Genomic DNA, 17,527 nt, shown 5'->3' with positions numbered 1-17,527 from the left:
GGTGTGAATTACCCATACAAAAATAAGCTGCTTCTTTTTTCCACCTTTGCTTGAGAGGTAGAACACAGTGAAATAAACAGGGCAAGAAGACAGAACTCTTATCCTTTGTAAGCCTTTGGAAGTAATTTCTTCTGACAGCCAGAGATAGTTGGAACATTTTTTTTACAAACATTTGCAATGTCACAGGTCTAAGCAGCATGAGCTGCAAGACTCGTGCACCTGCTCTTGTGCAATGCATTTGACACTGCTGCATGGCATGCGTGTCTCTAAATTGGAGAGACATGGATTGGACAGATTGGATTGGATGGGTTGGCATTCAAACTGTCGTGGTAAATGGCTCAATGCCCAAGTGGAAACCAGTGGTGAGTGGCGTTCCTTGGGGTTGGCATCGGGGCTGACAATGTTTGACATTTTTTTAGTGACATGAACAGTGGGATTGAGGCACCCTCAGCTTTGTTTGCTGAGCACACGAAGCAGTGAGTGCAGACACACACTGGAAGGAAGGGATGGCATCCAGAGGCACCTGGAGAGGCTGGAGAGGTGGGGCTGAACCTCATGAAGTTCAGCCAAGTACAAGGTCCTGCGTGTGGATCAGGGCAATCTCAAGACCAAGTCCAGGCAGACAGTGTATTGATTGCAGCCCTTTAGGAGAAGGACTTGGGGGTGCTGGTGGATGAGAAGATCAACATGTCTTGGCCATGAGCTCTTGCAGCCCAAAAGGCCAGTTGTGTCCTGGGCTGCATCCAAAGCCCTCTGGGCAGCAGGTTGAGGGAGGGGGTTTTGCTCCTCGATTCTGTCCTCGTGAGACCCCATCTGGAGTGCTGCATCCAGCTCTGGGGTACCCAACATAAGGAGGATGTGGAACTGCTGGAGAAAGTCCAGAGGAGGTCACAAAAATGCTCAGAGTGCTGGAACACCTCTGCTGTGAAGACAGGCTGTGAGATCTGGGGATACTCAGCCAGGAGAAGGGACAGGGCATTACAACCTTCAGTACTTAAAGAGGGCTGAGAAGAAAGCTGGAGAGAGACATTTAAAAATGCTTGTGGTGATCAGACGGGGGAAATGGCTTCAAACAGGAAGAAAGTAGGATTCGATTAGATGTGGTTGAAGATCTTTTGAGATGAACACTTCAGTGAAATCTTAAAAATGTGCGTAAAATCTGGTACTCACTCAGCTCTTGTCAGGATTTCTTTTCCTGTGGAGGAAGAAATGTCAGGAACAGCAAAAATACTATAGCAGATAATGGCTACTGTAACAATAACAGCAACACATGCTGAATAAAGCAAATGGTCTTTCCTCTGGGATCCAGATTCTTCTACTCCAGCCCTGAATTGAATCACATCTTGGCTGTCCAGAAATAGCTGCTTTCAGCATAGAGCACTGTGGAAGACAAGGATGCCAAATGTTTAGCTACAGGAGAAAAAAAAAAATTACCTCATCTACACTCTACCTTGACATAACTGATTGCTAGACCTATCACATTAAATATACCATCTAACCTTATTTTATGGCATGAAAGCTTATTTTTTCCTCATTTTTTAGTTTATACATTAGCACAGAAATTAACTAAGGTAACAAAAATGAGGGCTCCTTACACTGGCAATAACATTGCAGACTACACTAGACGAATTAAAAGGTTCACTGAGGGCATACAGGCTCTTCCCTGTGGGCACAGGAAATCTTGAAAACTTAACTTTCAAGAGTGCAGAGATGTTAGACAAGTTCATGAATTTGCTGAAAAACACCTCCCAGGTGTTACTGTTTTTCACATGAATTCATACACTGAATAAAGTTCAGTGCCATTGACCATCCCCAGTTAAAGTAGCATGAGCTATTTTATCACAGGCTGTGCAGATTGCTGTTTCCAGAAGTGTCAGTGAAGCACAGGTGATGACAACTCCCCTGATCATGGCCATTGGTGACATTTCATCAGTGCATTGACAATTCAGTTGATAATTCAGCTGGGAGTTTCAAGAACAGCAGAGGATGGAGCATTTCCTGCAAAAGCTGCTTTGTTTGATATTAGTGCTTGTGGCTGGCAATCCAGTGTAGTAAATAAATTCCAGACACCACACTCAAGGCTGTGATTCCCAGTGCCTTCCCTGATCCCTTTCCCAACCACTTTCCACATTCCTCTCCAGGTTGTTGTCTCAACAAAAACTTTCACAATTAGTAGTAGCTCAGTTGTTCCCCCTGTGGGTGTTATCTTGGGATCCTTGGGAACACAAAGCAGGAGACTTTTTTCAGAAAGCTGTTTCGGGCAAAACAAGAAGTCAATGACTCTGTCCTGCTTTGAGAAGCCTTTCCAAATGTGCTCACTGCTGTGTTTTCTGGCTATTAAAAGTTACATTTTTTCTCTCTTTTTCTGTTTTTTTTTGTTTTTGTTTTTTTGTTTGTTTGTTTGGTTTGGTTTGGTTTTTTTTTTGTTTTTTTTGGGGTTTTTTTGTTGGGTTTTTTTTTGGTTTTTTTTTTTTTTTCCCCTGAAGACAGGAGAGTCAGGAAAATCTCAACATGCACAACAACTTCCACCATGCTGCCAATATAAGATCCTTAATGGAGCCAGGCAGAAATACAGCCCATACTCAGAGCAACTAATCATGGCCCCTTTAATTGGGTCTTCAGATAAAAATATTGAAACAAACGTTGTAGGATCACAGAATGAGCACAGAGCTTTGGGTCATCCTTTGGCCATGCTTTAAGGTGCTGGGTGCACTGTGGACATTTGTCCTGTAAAAGAGAATCTGGCTGCATGTTGCAGTTAGATGATGTATAAATTGTCCAGTGCCAAGTTTTGCCATCTTCTCCCTGCAACAAAAATATCTGGGTGTGCTTTCTGATTCTGGAAAACAGGCTGCTTCCTGTAAGGGGGTTATAACTCTCAAGCAGTGAGACATTCGGCTGATTTGATCAGCAGAGCAGTGCATAAGAAATTACGTTTCAAGCCAAGTATGCTGTTACAAATCTGAGCTTTTCTGTCAGCTGACTATTTTAATTTTAGTATGGACTAGGGTCTGCTGGCTTTCAGGAGATGTAATCATGTTAGAGGGTTTCAGTGGCCACATATTGTTCTAGAAGCTCTAATGAAGTAAGAGGCTGAAGATCAAAGAGCATCTTATTACATGTCATGTTTATGGCATTACTGATTAAGCAGTTTATGAGCCATTTGGGAAACCACACCTGCCCTGCTATACAAAAAGCCATCTTTTAAATCAAAGCAGCTGAGAACAGGAAAATCCTATCTTTCACCCTGTGCTTGGGCATGGTGCAAGAGGTAACAGCATCTTTGCCCTTGCTAATTTAGGCAGGTCTGTTCTTTCCCATTCACTTTGTAGAGAAGACTGGGAAGTTACATGTGGCATCTCATATTCCATATGCTACTGAAAATATGGTGCCTCCTTGGTGGTGGGAAAACCAAAAAATAGACTATTTCTGCTGTAACTCCAGCACAGAATTGCTGTGTGACACATTTAACTCTTTGGGGAAAGATCTCATGGAACAGTTTTTATTGCTCAATGTTAGTGAACAACCACTGCTAGGTGAAAGTCCTGGTCAGGTGTTGCAGAAATTATCACAGCATTGCTTATTTTTTAATTTTTTTACATTAACATTGCAATTCAAAGCTAAAAAAAATCAAAATTAAAACTTCCATGCCGTCTCCCTCACAATTCCAGTTCCTTTCCTTAAGTCAAGGGAACATAATCCATGCAAAGGGCTTCCAGGCACACAAAGTAAACAAAATAACAGTAATAATAGTACTAGTATTAGTACTAACAGTAGTAACACTACTAGTAGTTGTAATAGTGATGGTAATAATATATTTGCTTGTCTTTCAGCTGAAACAATCATAGAGGTTCCCTTAATTCACAAATTCATTTGGAGGTTTGCCAAGGTGTGTGTGTTTCTTTGTGTGTTTCACTTGGGTTATCTGCCTTGAGGACCTTCTCAGCTCAAATTATAATACTTTATCTTTGTTTCTTTCTTTGTTCTTCAGAAGACATTTTGAAAATCATAGCTGGTTAATCAAGCTGAATTTAAAAATCTGCAACCTTTATGCAATTCTGATGGCAAATAAAGCAATGTGAATATAAGTTATGTGGGATTTGTTAACATTTTTGTTCTCTTCACCTCTGCTTTACTTGCTGCACAAAATGGATGGTATTCCCTGTAAGCAGAATATATTTTAGACAACTTCAGTAAAAATTCCTGTCTGTATGAGCTCCCTTTTTGCTGAAAGGAAAGAGGCACTCCAGGTAGGGGTTCAGCCTGTCTTCAAGATGAGTTGTCTCAATGACTCCTAATTTCTCTGCTGACTCACAAGGAAACTGAGGAAACCTGCATCCATCATATGTCTCCTTTTCAGATAGCTAAAATTAGGTGAGATGCATCTCATTCTTGGCAGAATTCTTAATTTTTTAGTGTATGGCCTGTTGACAATTTTTTTTTTTGTAATTTTATTGAAATCTTTCAATAAAAAGTGTCCCTTACCTTTAAGGGCTTTGGTTGTAAATAGAGTATCCAAGAGTGGAGGTTATCTCACCAGCTTGGCAATATTTAAATTTGGCACAGAATAAGTTAATAGTGTGATTAAAGTAAAAAAAACTTTGCTTTTGAGTGTGGCCTCTGACACACCTAAGGACTTAACGTTTCCCTGGATCTACATTTAATCTTTCAAAAAGCCATCCTCATTCATCAATTAATTAAAAATAGAGAAAGCAATTTTTAATTTGCCAATCCATAGTCTGAATAAAATAAAATCCTATTATGATTTACTTTCATGCTTTATCCAATCCTAAATGTAAATGGGATTATGTTGTAAAAGCATGACATATTTTCATTACACCAAATTCTGCTTGCAAAGTAGTTTTGATATGGTGTTATTTAGGCTTTTAAAAGGGAATTTTGATAGGAAATTCAGGAAAAAAAATAAAAAAGAAAAGAAGAGATTGATCGAATCTGATGCTTGTTTCCACTGGAAAAGCATGCCAGTGTGCACAGCTTCAGAGCTGCTCATGATGTGAATGTTTGAGTTGTCAGAGGTAACAAGAGCACCTTTGGGTCTGAGCTAATGATGGGATAATTTGGCAGGAACTTCTTGTCCTGTATCTTGCACTTGTGCATTTTTAGCAAGGGAGCTTTACAAGCCCCGTGAAGTGATCAGGATTTCACAGCTTGGAGCCTCTGGTGACTGGACACAAGGATTTCACCTGGGCAGCATTTCAGCCTTCTCCATCACAGCTGCTCTCCTGGGGATGGTTAACAAGTTCCTTGCCCAGTCAGAGCGGCTGTTCCTGCCAGCAGCACTCAATGACTCCCCTCATTTGGTGTGGATGAGGGATATGTTCTGCAGGGACAAGTCATGGAGTTGTTTGTGACAGCCGGGAGAGAGCTCTCATGTTCTGGTGGGGTCTGTTTACCCTGATTTACAGCTGCAATCGTGGCTGATTGCAGTGTGTCAGAGGGGTGTATCACTGGAGTTGCTGCAGAGGTGATCATGAGGTGCAGCCATGAGGCCCTGGAGCACTTTAACTGCTTTATTTGCCTTCCCAAGTGCCCAGTAATAGCGGAAAATAGAGTGGACAAAAAAGAAAAGCTGTCAACAGCCAGGAAAGTTACTGTAGTACTAAAGGGCTCAACTTGGCACCAGACAGCCATTTCTGTCTTTGCAAACAATTAAGATTATATTTCCTCAGAAGAAGTAATTTCTTCAGAAAAAAGTCCAGAAAATTATGGAAGCTTTACATTTTATTTGCTGTTTGCTGTTTTGGTTTGCCTAGTACTGGTCCACACAGGTTTTTGCAACTATTTATTCATATAAATGTGAAGAATAATATCATTAGGTTGGTGCCTTTTCCTGTTGAAGCTGTTTTCAAGCTCTGCAGTGCCTTTCAGCCTGAAAGGTTGAGGACGACAACTAAGAAATCCAAGAATCTTCAGGCTTAATTTAATCACATAAAAATGTTTATCTATCCCAGAAAAGTTTTAAGAGCTCACTCACTGAAAAAAATTTTAAAGGACTGCCATAGTTTAAAAGCAATTTATGGAAATAAGCAACACTTATGTCACCAGGTTTGTGTGCTGGAATTACAAAACCAGGAGTTAATGTGTTTAATTGTGCATGTGTGAGGGGGAGATAATGTTGGAATAGCCTGAATAAAATTAAAACACATATTCTCTGCTCAGTTGCTCACAACCTGCCTTTTACAGTGCCTTTGCCTCTAACTCCACAGTGTGTTTGGTTCTGGGAGTGGCTGATAGTTTGGATTTGCACCCTGTGGAGCCAGTTTGGAGCTAAAAGCAGGATGTTTGCATCCACACAGCTCTGCACCTCCAGGAACTGGACGCATTTGTGGCACCATTGTACCCCCAACTGCCCCTCTCAGGGTTTAGCACCTGGGACTTCATGTCACAAGATTCTGTGTTCCTTGTGGCTGGGACCGTGTTGTTCTGGAGCTGCATGAACTCACTTGTGGGTTAAGCTTTAAGTTTAAAATCTAACTAAATCTTTAGCTTAAGATTGAGCTAAAAATACCTTGTTAGAACAAAGTCAGAAGCTTTAGGCAACTGTCTTCCACCAAGATTAATAGCTCCTGATAAATGGTAAATTGATTGGACTAAGTTGTATTAAAATTATATGAAAAGCGTATGTGGTCAAGTTTCCTGGATAAGGAGTTTTCAGTAAAGGACCATTGGAGTGGATGAGCAGTGGAGGTCCATGAAAAAGATGAGAGAGCTGGAACACCTCTGCTGTGAAGAAATTTGGAGAAAGTTGGGGATGTTCAGCCTAGAGAAGCAAAGGCTCCAGGGGGACTTTCTTATGTCCTTTCAATATATGAAAGTGTCTTGCAAGAAAAAAAGAGACCTTTTATCAAGGCCCATAGTGAGAGGACAAGGGGCAACAGTTTAAAACTGAAAGAGGGTAGCTTTAGACTGGAGATAAATAATTACATTTTTACAATGAGGGTGGAAAGACACTAGGCCAGGTTGGCCAGAGAAGTGACAGCTTGAATTTAAGCTTGGTTTTGCATTTTTGGGCTGAGAGGATTAGATTATATCAGAATTTTGTTTGGCTTTTCCCAACAAGAACAAGACTCATTTCTGAAGTGCTGTTTGTAGGCTAAGAGATCCATGTAAGTACAATTGGAGGCATGTCCCACTACTGGGACTAACCCCCACTGATGAATGTATCTTATTTATATTTCTGTAACGCACAGGATTGATTAATGTCTTTTATTTATATTCCTGTAACGGATAGGATTTGACCTGATGGATTCGTTCAGCGTGAAGCAGATTTTTGGAATGAAAGAAGATGGGATTCAGAGTGCCTATGTACGGCTTGGAAGCTTTCCTGTTGTTCAGAAAACTGAGTGAGTACTCCGGGTTTTCACTTTATTTCCATCTGAACCTCTGCCTTACATTATTTGGTTCCTCTAGGTTAACTTTGTAGTAGTTAAGTGGCACTTACAGGTGAATTTCTGCTTTGAGCAGCTGTTTCAGTTCAGCTGGCACAGAATACACAACGTGGTCAGGAGTCTCAGCAGTAACTACAGGCTCCATCCTGGCAGAATATGAGTTGTCTTTGGTGTAGCTCAGTGGTTCTAAGGAGCAGTATCAACACATTCACAGAAGAACTTAGGGTTACATAAATAGCTTCTGAAGGGAATATTGAATATTTCACTCCCATTGAGATAGAAATTTGTTAAACACAAGAGACCACTTGCTGGTAGATGCTGTGACCAGTTAGCAAATATGGATTCTGGCCTTGTAGAAGAATGAGCAGTTTTTAATCCTGTGTCAATATGGAGTCAGCCCTCAGGGTCTTTTAGGACATAAGGCTGCCAGTTGTGTCACAGTTTATCACAAATGTTTCTTTGGGTTGTCGCTTGAGCCCTACTAGCATTAGCCTTGAAAAAAGTGAGTGCATAATTTCACTGAGTAACTATGAGCCATAGATTGAATTGTCATCATTAACATTTTTGCAGTAAATTTCTCAGTGCTGGTTTGAACTTCAGCTTTAAAAAAATCATAAATACTTCTTTTCTTTCTTATGGATGAGGGCTGTTATTTTTTATTCTGTTTTTAGCTCTTTTTCTCAGCTCACTGCCTTTTTGAGATTATCCTATGAATTACATTTGCTTGATTTCACAATATTGTTTGTTCATCCTGGAACCAACAGGATTGATGTGCTCTTTTTCCCTACCCCTTTTTCTCCATGTTAACATGTATTAAAAAATAAAAATATGATATACTGAGATGAAAACTGTTTTGTCTAGAGTCCATAAATTATATAAAGTGTAAGTGTAAATAGAGTCATGATCAGTGATCTGATTCAATGCAGCCAAAGACATCTTAGGTTTGGTATATGTATAACTGGTCTGAGTGTGGATGAGAATAAACCATAAACCTATTTCACCTGGATGGTGAGAAACCTATTTCATTTGTCTCACTGTGATCTCCGGGTTTGGGGTGATATTATGAAACATGGAGCAATTCTTGGAGTATAAACAAGAACTGTCAAGTATGGGCTGATAATCTTCATATCACACAGCTCAGTAACCACTGATGCTGTGTCCAGCCTTATTTTCCATAATTCAGTAGGCAGAAATGGAGTGAATGACAGTTTGAAGATCTGTGAAGCAAATGTAATGGTGAGAAATCCAAGAACTGCAGTGTAGACAGGTAAAATTAAGAAGCATCCAACAACTGAAGGGATCATTCTCCGGAGGAACCTCTGGGAAATCAAAGATTGGTAAAGAGTCTTTGAATTAGGGTCATGATGGGCTGAAAGGCAGTGGCTGCTTGACATCAAAAACCAGCAGGGAAGAAAGGCGTGCTTATAAGGATGAATCTAATTAACCACTGGAGAAAGCACAGATTACAGAGAGTTGTCCATTTGAATTCCTTTTTCAAAGTAAGGGTTGAAGAACTTTGTTGTTGCTGTTTCTGTTGATTTCTCAGAAAGACTGAGGGAGTGAAGCCAGACCAACCAGCTATGACGGCTTTCCATCTGCTCAGATTACACCCATTTATTTGTTGTTGCTGCTGCCCTTAAAATAAGCTGAATATTTTATCACCCAGGACAATTAGAAGTAAAACATCCCTAATCTGTAGATTGAAATGAAGAAAATTCATTTATAATGATTCTGAAACATGGAATTTGAGGAGGACTTCCACATTTTCAGCCTTTTTTATTGTAACTTTCACATTCCTATGGTTTGGGAATGAATCCAAATGGATAGAACACCATGGAAGGTGTTTGCATATTTGTTTCATTTTAGCATTTGTATGCCAGGACTCTGAGATGCTGCATATAGGGTCATTGCTCACAGAAAATGAAATCTTGTAAAGCTGCACAAAACCGATAACTGGAATAATAAACCAAACAAAAACATCTGTCGTGGCTCACAGATAACCTCCAGCAAGGTTTAGCAACTGATAGCAGCATTTCATAATTAGATACAAAATCATTGACTGAGTAATATATGTAATTCACTTTATTATCTGCTTAAAGGATTTGTATTGTTTTATACCAGCAATAGTACTTTTACAAAGTGCCAGATTAGCTGTCTGGGAAATGTGCCTACTCATCTTCTGATCTCTAACCTACAACTATGAACTTTCCTCTTCTTTGTGGTAAGGCATCATCTGTGAGCAGACAAACCCAGCAGCCAGAGCTTGGCTTCAGTCAAGGATCTGATCACTGAGGGACTTACAGAGCTCTGTAGCTGTCTGAGGACTGGCCCCAGAATCTGGCTGGTGGTTTTTCCCACTCCTCGTGTAACTGGGGCTGTCCTACTGCTTGTTCATGGCTCCTCAGTGTATCTTCTGGCCAAAACTCTGCTGCAGACTTCTGGTTCTGGATGCTCAGGCTTGTTTCTCATTACTGGTGTCTTGCCTAATGCCAAGATTACTTTTTTTTCTGTATTTCCTAGTTGTGACTCCAAGGTCTTCCTGCTGGCCATGTCCATCCTCAGCTTTCTCTTGCCTGGTCTGGTTCTGCCTGACTTGACCATGATCTTGGCTACCACCTCACAGCATTACCTGATGCTTGGCCAAGCTTCTGTTCATGATCTATTTGCTCTTTATATTGGCACAGTGCTGTACCAATACAGAGTCTTGGGTTGTTTAGGGCATGATAACCTTGGTGTGTTTTTCTGTGTCTCCTGATGTCAGCTTTGACTTCAGTCACCTGCCTTAGGTTTCTCCACGAGTTCCTTCCTGCCCTGTTCTCATCATTTTTCCCCTTCCAAGAGAAGAAATTGTACAAAAAGCTAGCAAGAACTCCCACACTGAATGTGCAACCTGCTGAAAACTTCCTTTTTCTTACTTTTCCCAAACAAATATTTGATATTAAGAAGAGCAGAGAGAAAAATCTTTTTCAGCTTAGAGAGGGGAAGACTCAGTGAGGGAGGATCTTACCCATATGTATAAATATCTGATGGAGAGGAAGCAAAGAAGACAGAGTCAGAATCTTCTTAATCATGTTCATTGATAGGACAAGACGGAATGGGAAGAATTTCAATCAATGAAATCTAAACACAAGAAAAATCTTCTTTAGATTACATGATCTCAAGAGGTCCCTCAGTGTCTCGTATTTCTAACAAGGTAAAGAAGATAAAACATGATGGAGGTGGAATGACTGAAGACTTTTTTGGTCTTGTAGAGAGTAAAGGACTGTAGGGAGAGCTGAGAAACACAGAAAAGACTGCAGCAAGCAGAGAACAAGTTGTTCACATGGCTTCTTATGGAAAAAAAGTTGTTTTGGGGAAATTAAATGACAGCAAGTGAGATTTAGGACAGATTACTTCTTTTATTTACAGCATGTAGAACAGAGAAGGACAGGAAGAAATTACCTAGAGAGGATGTATCTATTCCATCACTGAGGTTTCTGAAGTAGAAGTAAAAAAGATGCCAAGGATGTATATCCTTCTATGGACTTTTCATTTTCCATTCCCCTTTCCTTTCCTTTTTTCTTGTTTTCTTTTTTTTTTTGTTTTATTTTTTCCTACTGTCATTCTAAGAGCCTCTGGTGATGTGAAGCATGTTTAAATGAACTGGCTTCCTCCAACTTGGTTTTGCAGATATTATGGGTTACATTTGATATTACCAGGCTTAGCTGTTGTAAAATTGATCAAATTGCTCAAGTACATTAACTACACTCTACCTCACCAAATGTAAAAACTCTATTAAATGTTATTGCATTCAGTGTCTGAAATGAGAACTGATAATATAATTTTTTTCATAATGTTATTATAGATGTAGGATCTCATGCTTATTTTCACAGATGAAAGCTCTTATTGCAAATTAAAGCATGTGAGAAGGTTGCTATATATTGAAAACCAGCAATGGTTAAAAGAGTTTTCTTCCTTCTTACTAATTTTTTTTTTTTTCTTGTAAAAGTTGTGATTCACCTGACCTTGTAGTTGAATAAATTGACTCTTAGACTAACCTGCAGCACTGGGGGATTCTTTTGTCTTGGAGTTTTATAAGGGCCATTTTTGCAATCTATCCTGTTGTCAAAATTATAGACCAAGGAGCTGGCAGAATGCTCCCTGTAGGTACCAGGCATCCAGCTAAGTTCCACAATATCGATCATCAGTTCAATTCAGCCTTGTGTGAAAGAAGAACATAAAACATTTCTGGGGACAGCAACTCCTGCTCTTGGATCCCCAAGTAAAGCTGAACTTCTAGATGTAGATAATTTTTAAGTGAAAAAATAAGTTAAAACTGCTAAGCAAAGTTTTTGTTATTTATGTAGCAATGCAGCTCTGTAAAAGATACAGGGACCAATGACTTCAGAAACAGCTTTTATCACATCTTCAAAGCAATGAGAGTGCCTTCAGATTTGCTTTTGGCATTAAAACTTTCTGTGTTGGGAACTTGCAACTGGTTCCTTGGCAGCTTTAAAAATGAGTTGAGGATGGCAGGTAATGGGTCATTATGGTTTTCTGTCAGTTTAAATCTATCTGATGGGCTGTTTGTCAGCCTTGTGTGATGAGGTGTGGCCAGACTCACTGGGATGTTTAGGTAGCTAACTCCCAGTTATTTCTGTGGGTATTTTAAACATCTGAAAACCCTTTTTGAAATTAAGCTTGCATAATGATACTCCTGTTCCCAGCTCACAGCTGTCCAGAACCATAAAATTGTTAAGTCTGGAAAAGCCCTATAAGATCACTGAGTCCAACTGTTGTGCTACACTTCCATGTTCACCACTAAACCATGCCCCCAAGTGCCACATCCACACTTTTCTATGAATATTTCCAAGGATGGTGAATCCTCCTCTTCTCTGGGTAGACTGTTCCAACGCTTGACCACATTTACAGTAAGGAATCTTTTCCTAATATCTAGTTTAAGGCAACCTTCCTTCCAGATCCTACATCTGTTCACTTCCAGGTGCTTCTTCTAGCCCTTCTTGTAGATTTGCTAAATTCCAGGCAACTGAGACCTCCCTGGTTAAAAACTCTAGTACCAAAAAGTGAGACAGCCTTGTGCCCTCCTAAAGGAAGGATTTCTTAAGGGAGCTAGTGGGAGCCTGGTTCAGTTTTCTTTTTTGTTGGAAGAATTTAGAGAGAGTCTCTGTCTCCCCAGATGGAAAACCAGCTCTATAATGGTGCATATCCTGCAGGGGCACTTTATACAGCAAAAGCCACATTAGTGGATGAAACCAGAGTCTTCTTAATTCATAACTTGGCTGAAAAGATAGGAGATTCAAAGCACAGATTAAAATATGATCAAATATTTTGGCATTAGGAAAGACTGGATCTCAACCTTTGCTGCAACTGCAAAACCGTATTCTGGAAATTTAGAGGACTTTTTGCTTTTAATACAATTAAAGGCTTCTAGTTTTATGTGCCTTGGACTGTGCCAGTTTTTGCATAGTGATAGATTATGCTAACTATTCATTAGGACCACGTTTCATAGTTTGTTCTTCATCAATTGCTGCCATTAAGTTTTGTTTTGTATAGAGTGCTTATGCCTGACTGCTCAGATGTCCTGAAGCAAAGACATGATACTTATGAAGGCTTTATTTGGGAATGATCATAGGAGCAGGTTGGCTTGGGCATGAAGAACAATGTTAACTGTGACTCTTCAGGTGGGAAAAGAGATGGCTTAGAGGCACTAGATGCAAAGTTCGAAAAATTCATGGATGGCATAAAAGACAGAAAAAGAATAGGTTCATTGGGTTTTCCCTGATAAAAACTGCGTTAGGTCCTGAACAAAGAGGAGGAGGCTTACTGTGCAATGGGCAGCACTGGGTGATTCCTTGTCAAGTGATGTGAATGTCATAAGTTTACCTGAGTTCAACATAAGTTCAAGCAGAGGATGCAGAAGTCTATATGAGATAAATCCATAAAAAGCTATTGATATAGAAATTGCATTTGTCTCTCAATTAGATATCTGGATTCCAAAGATCTGGGGTAGGAGAGAGATGGGTTTTTTTTCTGATCATTCTCATTCTTAGGCATCCAACAATGGCTAGTAACAAAAAAAATTATGATACTGGATTAGTTATCCCTTCTGTGCTACCCTGCATTCCCATGCTATGACAGGTTTTATGATGGAGTAGAGAAAAACAGATTTTTGGTTACTTCATGTGTTTGCTTACGTGCAGGGGTTGTGGTGTCACACTGAGTAAATCTCTGCCTGATATGTTTGCAATGTTTGATTTGAGAACCTTCTGTTATCCGGGGCTGCCAGCTAAGGAACATCTTCTTGGAAAAACATGAGCTGTAGTGCCTGTTTTGGGGCAGACATTATAATATTTGTTGCTATAATTGGGACATTTAGAGGGTTTTGGGTGTTCCTGGCCATTCCCAGAAGTCACAGGGTCCAATGCATCTAGAACAGAACAGAATTATTTACAGGTTTCATGAACAGAAGCATGAAGTGAAAAACAACCTTTTTAACATGATGGATACTCAATTGCAGATTTCCATTATATTTTAGCCAGTTTGAGAGGTTCACTATTGGAATGATGAAAGGGCTCCATAAAGACAGAACCTAGAGGGCACAAGCTCATGTTCATCTCTCTTCAGGCTTCCAAATAAAGCAGATTTTTTAGGAACTATAATGATATTTTTAGAAAGCATTGCTGGGACATGGAGAGAGGTTTAGAAGTTTTGCTCTTCACTGCTAAGCCTGACACATTGCTCTCTTTCCCCTCTCTGTACCAGGGATGTATTTCCACAAGGCCTGCCTGATGAATATGCCTTTGTAACTACCTTCAAATTCCGGAAGGCTTCCAGGAAGGAAGACTGGTATATCTGGCAGATTATTGACAAGTATGGCATACCACAGGTAAGAGGCTCTTTTACAGCCAGCAGGAACAGCCGTTTTTGGGGTTTTTTTGCCATGAGCCAGTTTTCTTGCCTTAACCTCCCACTCCTTTTTCTTGTGAACTGGTAAAAATCCTGTTACTTTTTCAGTGGATTTTGCTGCAAATACTTTACTTTTAATTCAAACCCCAAATAAATGTTTATATATATATACCTTGGTTCTTATTAGGATGCAATGAATGTGTTAGTTGGAAAGGGGGACAAAAAAATACCATCCTTGCTTTTGAAACTACTGTTGAGTTTTCAGTTGTTTTGTTCAGATAGTTCTGCTTCGGGAAAATATTTTGCCTTTTTGGAAAAAGGTTGTCACATGGATGTAGTACAGAGCAGTGAGTTATGACAGGTTTTGCACAGCCTTCTAGGTGACTTGTAAATGCATTATGGGTTCCTGCTCTGGGTGTGGGTGTGACATCTGTTATAGTTCCAAAACCCTGAGTCCTGGCTGCTGCACAATTTGATCTAATGACTTTTTCTCAAGTACTCTCAGGTTCTCAGAAAAAAATACTATAAGCATGTAGCAAAGAACTGTCTGTCCCTACACAACATGTTCTTAGCAGCTTGGTAGAGTTTAGGTTTTTGAGGGTGCTTCAGGAGGGAGTGATTTGGAGGGGCTGTACATTTTTATTCTTATCACCAAAAATAGTGGTGATGGCATTACCCAGGACTCTAAAGTGGGCTGTCAGCATGGGCTCATCTAGCTGTGTAATTCAGTATTGCTGCTTTGGGACTGGTATTTAAAAGGATTTTGGGAACTCTCAGTGAAGAATAGGTTAGAAGAACTGGATAACTGGGTTTGAGACAGTGGTAGAAGGTTTATATGAAAGCTATTATCAGCTGCAGCTTTGTTAAATGCAATGTGATTTACTGTGCCACATGCATTCCTAGTTGCTGCAGAGTGAGAATTTGTCTATCACTCAGTATTTCTTGCAGGAAGTTGAAAACTTGAACTGCTTAGTTATGAAGAGAGAAAAACACTCAATATTTCCAGTAATAATTTCAAAAGTGCCTTATGGTGCCAGAAGTGCCTTAGAGCCCCATGAGCCTCATTTCATGTGGAGCTGGTCATGGTTTGGCTGCTCCCTTGCAGACCTGCACAGCTCACAGATGCTCCTGAGACAGCATTGATCCAAACTGGCATTCACAGCCAGCACAGTGCTCAGCTGCACAGAGAAGCTGGGTCAGATGTGGAGTCAGCCTGCCCTGGGCTCCTCACATCACTCACAGCTCGGTGCCAAGGTGGCCCAAACTCCTCCCTGCTCTGCAGCTTGGCTCTGCCTGCTCCATTCCCAGCTGCTTGCTGGTAACTGCCTGATTTTGGTAAAAGAAGATGCTGATCTGTAAATTAACTCAAAGTTGCATGTCTTCAAAAACCTATTTTTGCCTGTTTTGTAGCTTGCAGTACAGAGGATGGGGTGTAGTTTTCTGTTCAAAGCACCTGAAATAAAGAGTGGGCAGTGCCACAGCTCAGCAGACTGGTTTCATGTGAGGTATTTTTCCATATCCCATGGGACAGCTGAGGACATGTGATGGGGCTGAAGAGCCTGCAGTGGAGGAAGTGGAAACAGTGGAGGAGTACATGGGGTAGAGGGATCCCAACCAGGTTCAGATTTGGGGAGGTGCCTTTGGGGAGGTGCCCATGACCTGCGCTACCAACCAGCCGTGGCAGCACGGTGGCCTGTGCTGAAACCGTGCCAAGGATTGTGCTCATAGGAGGAGGCTTTAGCTGGTTGTGGGTCTGCCCCAAAGCCTGTGGAGCCCCATCTTATTTATCAGCACAAGTGTAGGCTCCCTTTCCATATCTCCCATAAAATTCCATCCTCTGCTCTTTGCTTTCTCACCACAGCCGGTGCCATCCCTGGCTTTGGGGTGTGGGTGTCCTGGTTTGAAAAGCAAAACTAGTGAGAGGCTCTAAGTCAGAAATACAAATTTATTAGGAAAAAGGGAACACAGAACCAAATACATACAATAGTACAAAGAAGAACCACTGACAGAGTTAGAGATACAACCTGACACTGGCTAGGGCGGTGGTAGCAGATATGGTTCTGTCCAAGCAGTGGTCCTGTAGACGGATGTAGCTTCCCTCTGGAGGTCCAGTGCAGAGAAGGTCTCAGCTGTTCCTCTTGGAAGAGGGGATCTGCTTACTGTCTGCACCACCCCGCTTATATCCTTGATGGCATCGTTTGGCTCCTCCCTCTGGGTGGAGCACCTGACAACAGAATGCTGCGATCTTATCAGTCATGTGGCTAAAAGAACAGGTCCTCCTGGAGGGACTTATCTCTGGGTCAGGAGATAAGGAAAAAAAGGGATTGCAGCTCGAGGTGGCAATGGAATACACCCCAATATTGTAACCTAGGACAGTGGGTGATGATGGAAAGCAGTCAGGAAGCAGGAGAAGGCTTTGCTCCTCAGCCAGACCCCTTCTGTTTGCCTGCAGGTGTCGATCCGGCTGGACGGGGAGAACAAGGCTCTGGAGTACAACGCCGTGGGGCTCACCAGGGACGCCGTCAGGGTGGTGTTCCGCAGCGCGCGGGTCAGCGACCTGTTCGACCGCAGCTGGCACAAAATCGCCCTCAGCATCCAGTCCAAGGCTGTCTCGCTCTACATCGACTGCAAGCTGGTGCAAGTGCTGCCCATTGAAGAGAGGGAAAACATTGACATTCAAGGAAAGACTGTGATTGGCAAACGCTTGTATGACAGTGTCCCCATTGAGGTAAGTACTGCCGTGCTGATTAGAGCTGGGTAAAGGTTTGGGTTTGCAGTCTGTGAGTGAGTGGGGTTATGTTGTAATTGACCCTTTTCCTGAGTCAGCATCGCTGAAATGTTACCAGTGTTACAGAGCTAGGACAGATTGGCACCTTGTGATGTACAGGACTTGCTGTATTTTTATGTGAAACTGTATGTCCAAAACAGGGATTAAAAATGAGAAATCTATTTCATCTTTCTGTCTAGTCACAGCATGTGCTACAGTTAGAAGCAGAGACAAAATCGTACATAAATATCATTAAACCTAGGTACTGAACTACACAGAGAAGTCTTCATCTGATCTTGGCGTTATGAATGTTTCCACAGGAGATAGAAAGAGATGGAGGAAAAAAAGGAAGCTTGTTAACTCAAGAGAGTTGTGATATATTCTCCATTCCTCAGATATTAAATGACCCTTAGTACAAATTATATTCTCCATTCCTCAGATATTA

General features: G+C 41.1%; 1 protein-coding gene across 1 annotated transcript in view; it reads left to right on the top strand.

Annotated features, from left to right (window-relative positions):
- The window catches only part of COL22A1 (collagen type XXII alpha 1 chain), a 192,740-nt gene that overhangs the window by 46,842 nt on the left and 128,371 nt on the right, over positions 1 to 17,527 (top strand). Inside the window, exons 4-6 of the mRNA XM_072925037.1 lie at positions 7,253 to 7,364; positions 14,172 to 14,295; positions 16,768 to 17,043. Coding sequence (XP_072781138.1) covers positions 7,253 to 7,364; positions 14,172 to 14,295; positions 16,768 to 17,043 — 512 coding nt within the window. The remainder of the gene's footprint in view (positions 1 to 7,252; positions 7,365 to 14,171; positions 14,296 to 16,767; positions 17,044 to 17,527) is intronic.

The sequence above is a fragment of the Taeniopygia guttata genome, chromosome 2 (assembly GCF_048771995.1).
Source record: "Taeniopygia guttata chromosome 2, bTaeGut7.mat, whole genome shotgun sequence".
Classification (NCBI taxonomy): Eukaryota; Metazoa; Chordata; class Aves; order Passeriformes; family Estrildidae; genus Taeniopygia; species Taeniopygia guttata.
Note: the sequence above shows the minus strand (reverse complement) of the source record. Positions and strands in the feature narration are given on the sequence as shown.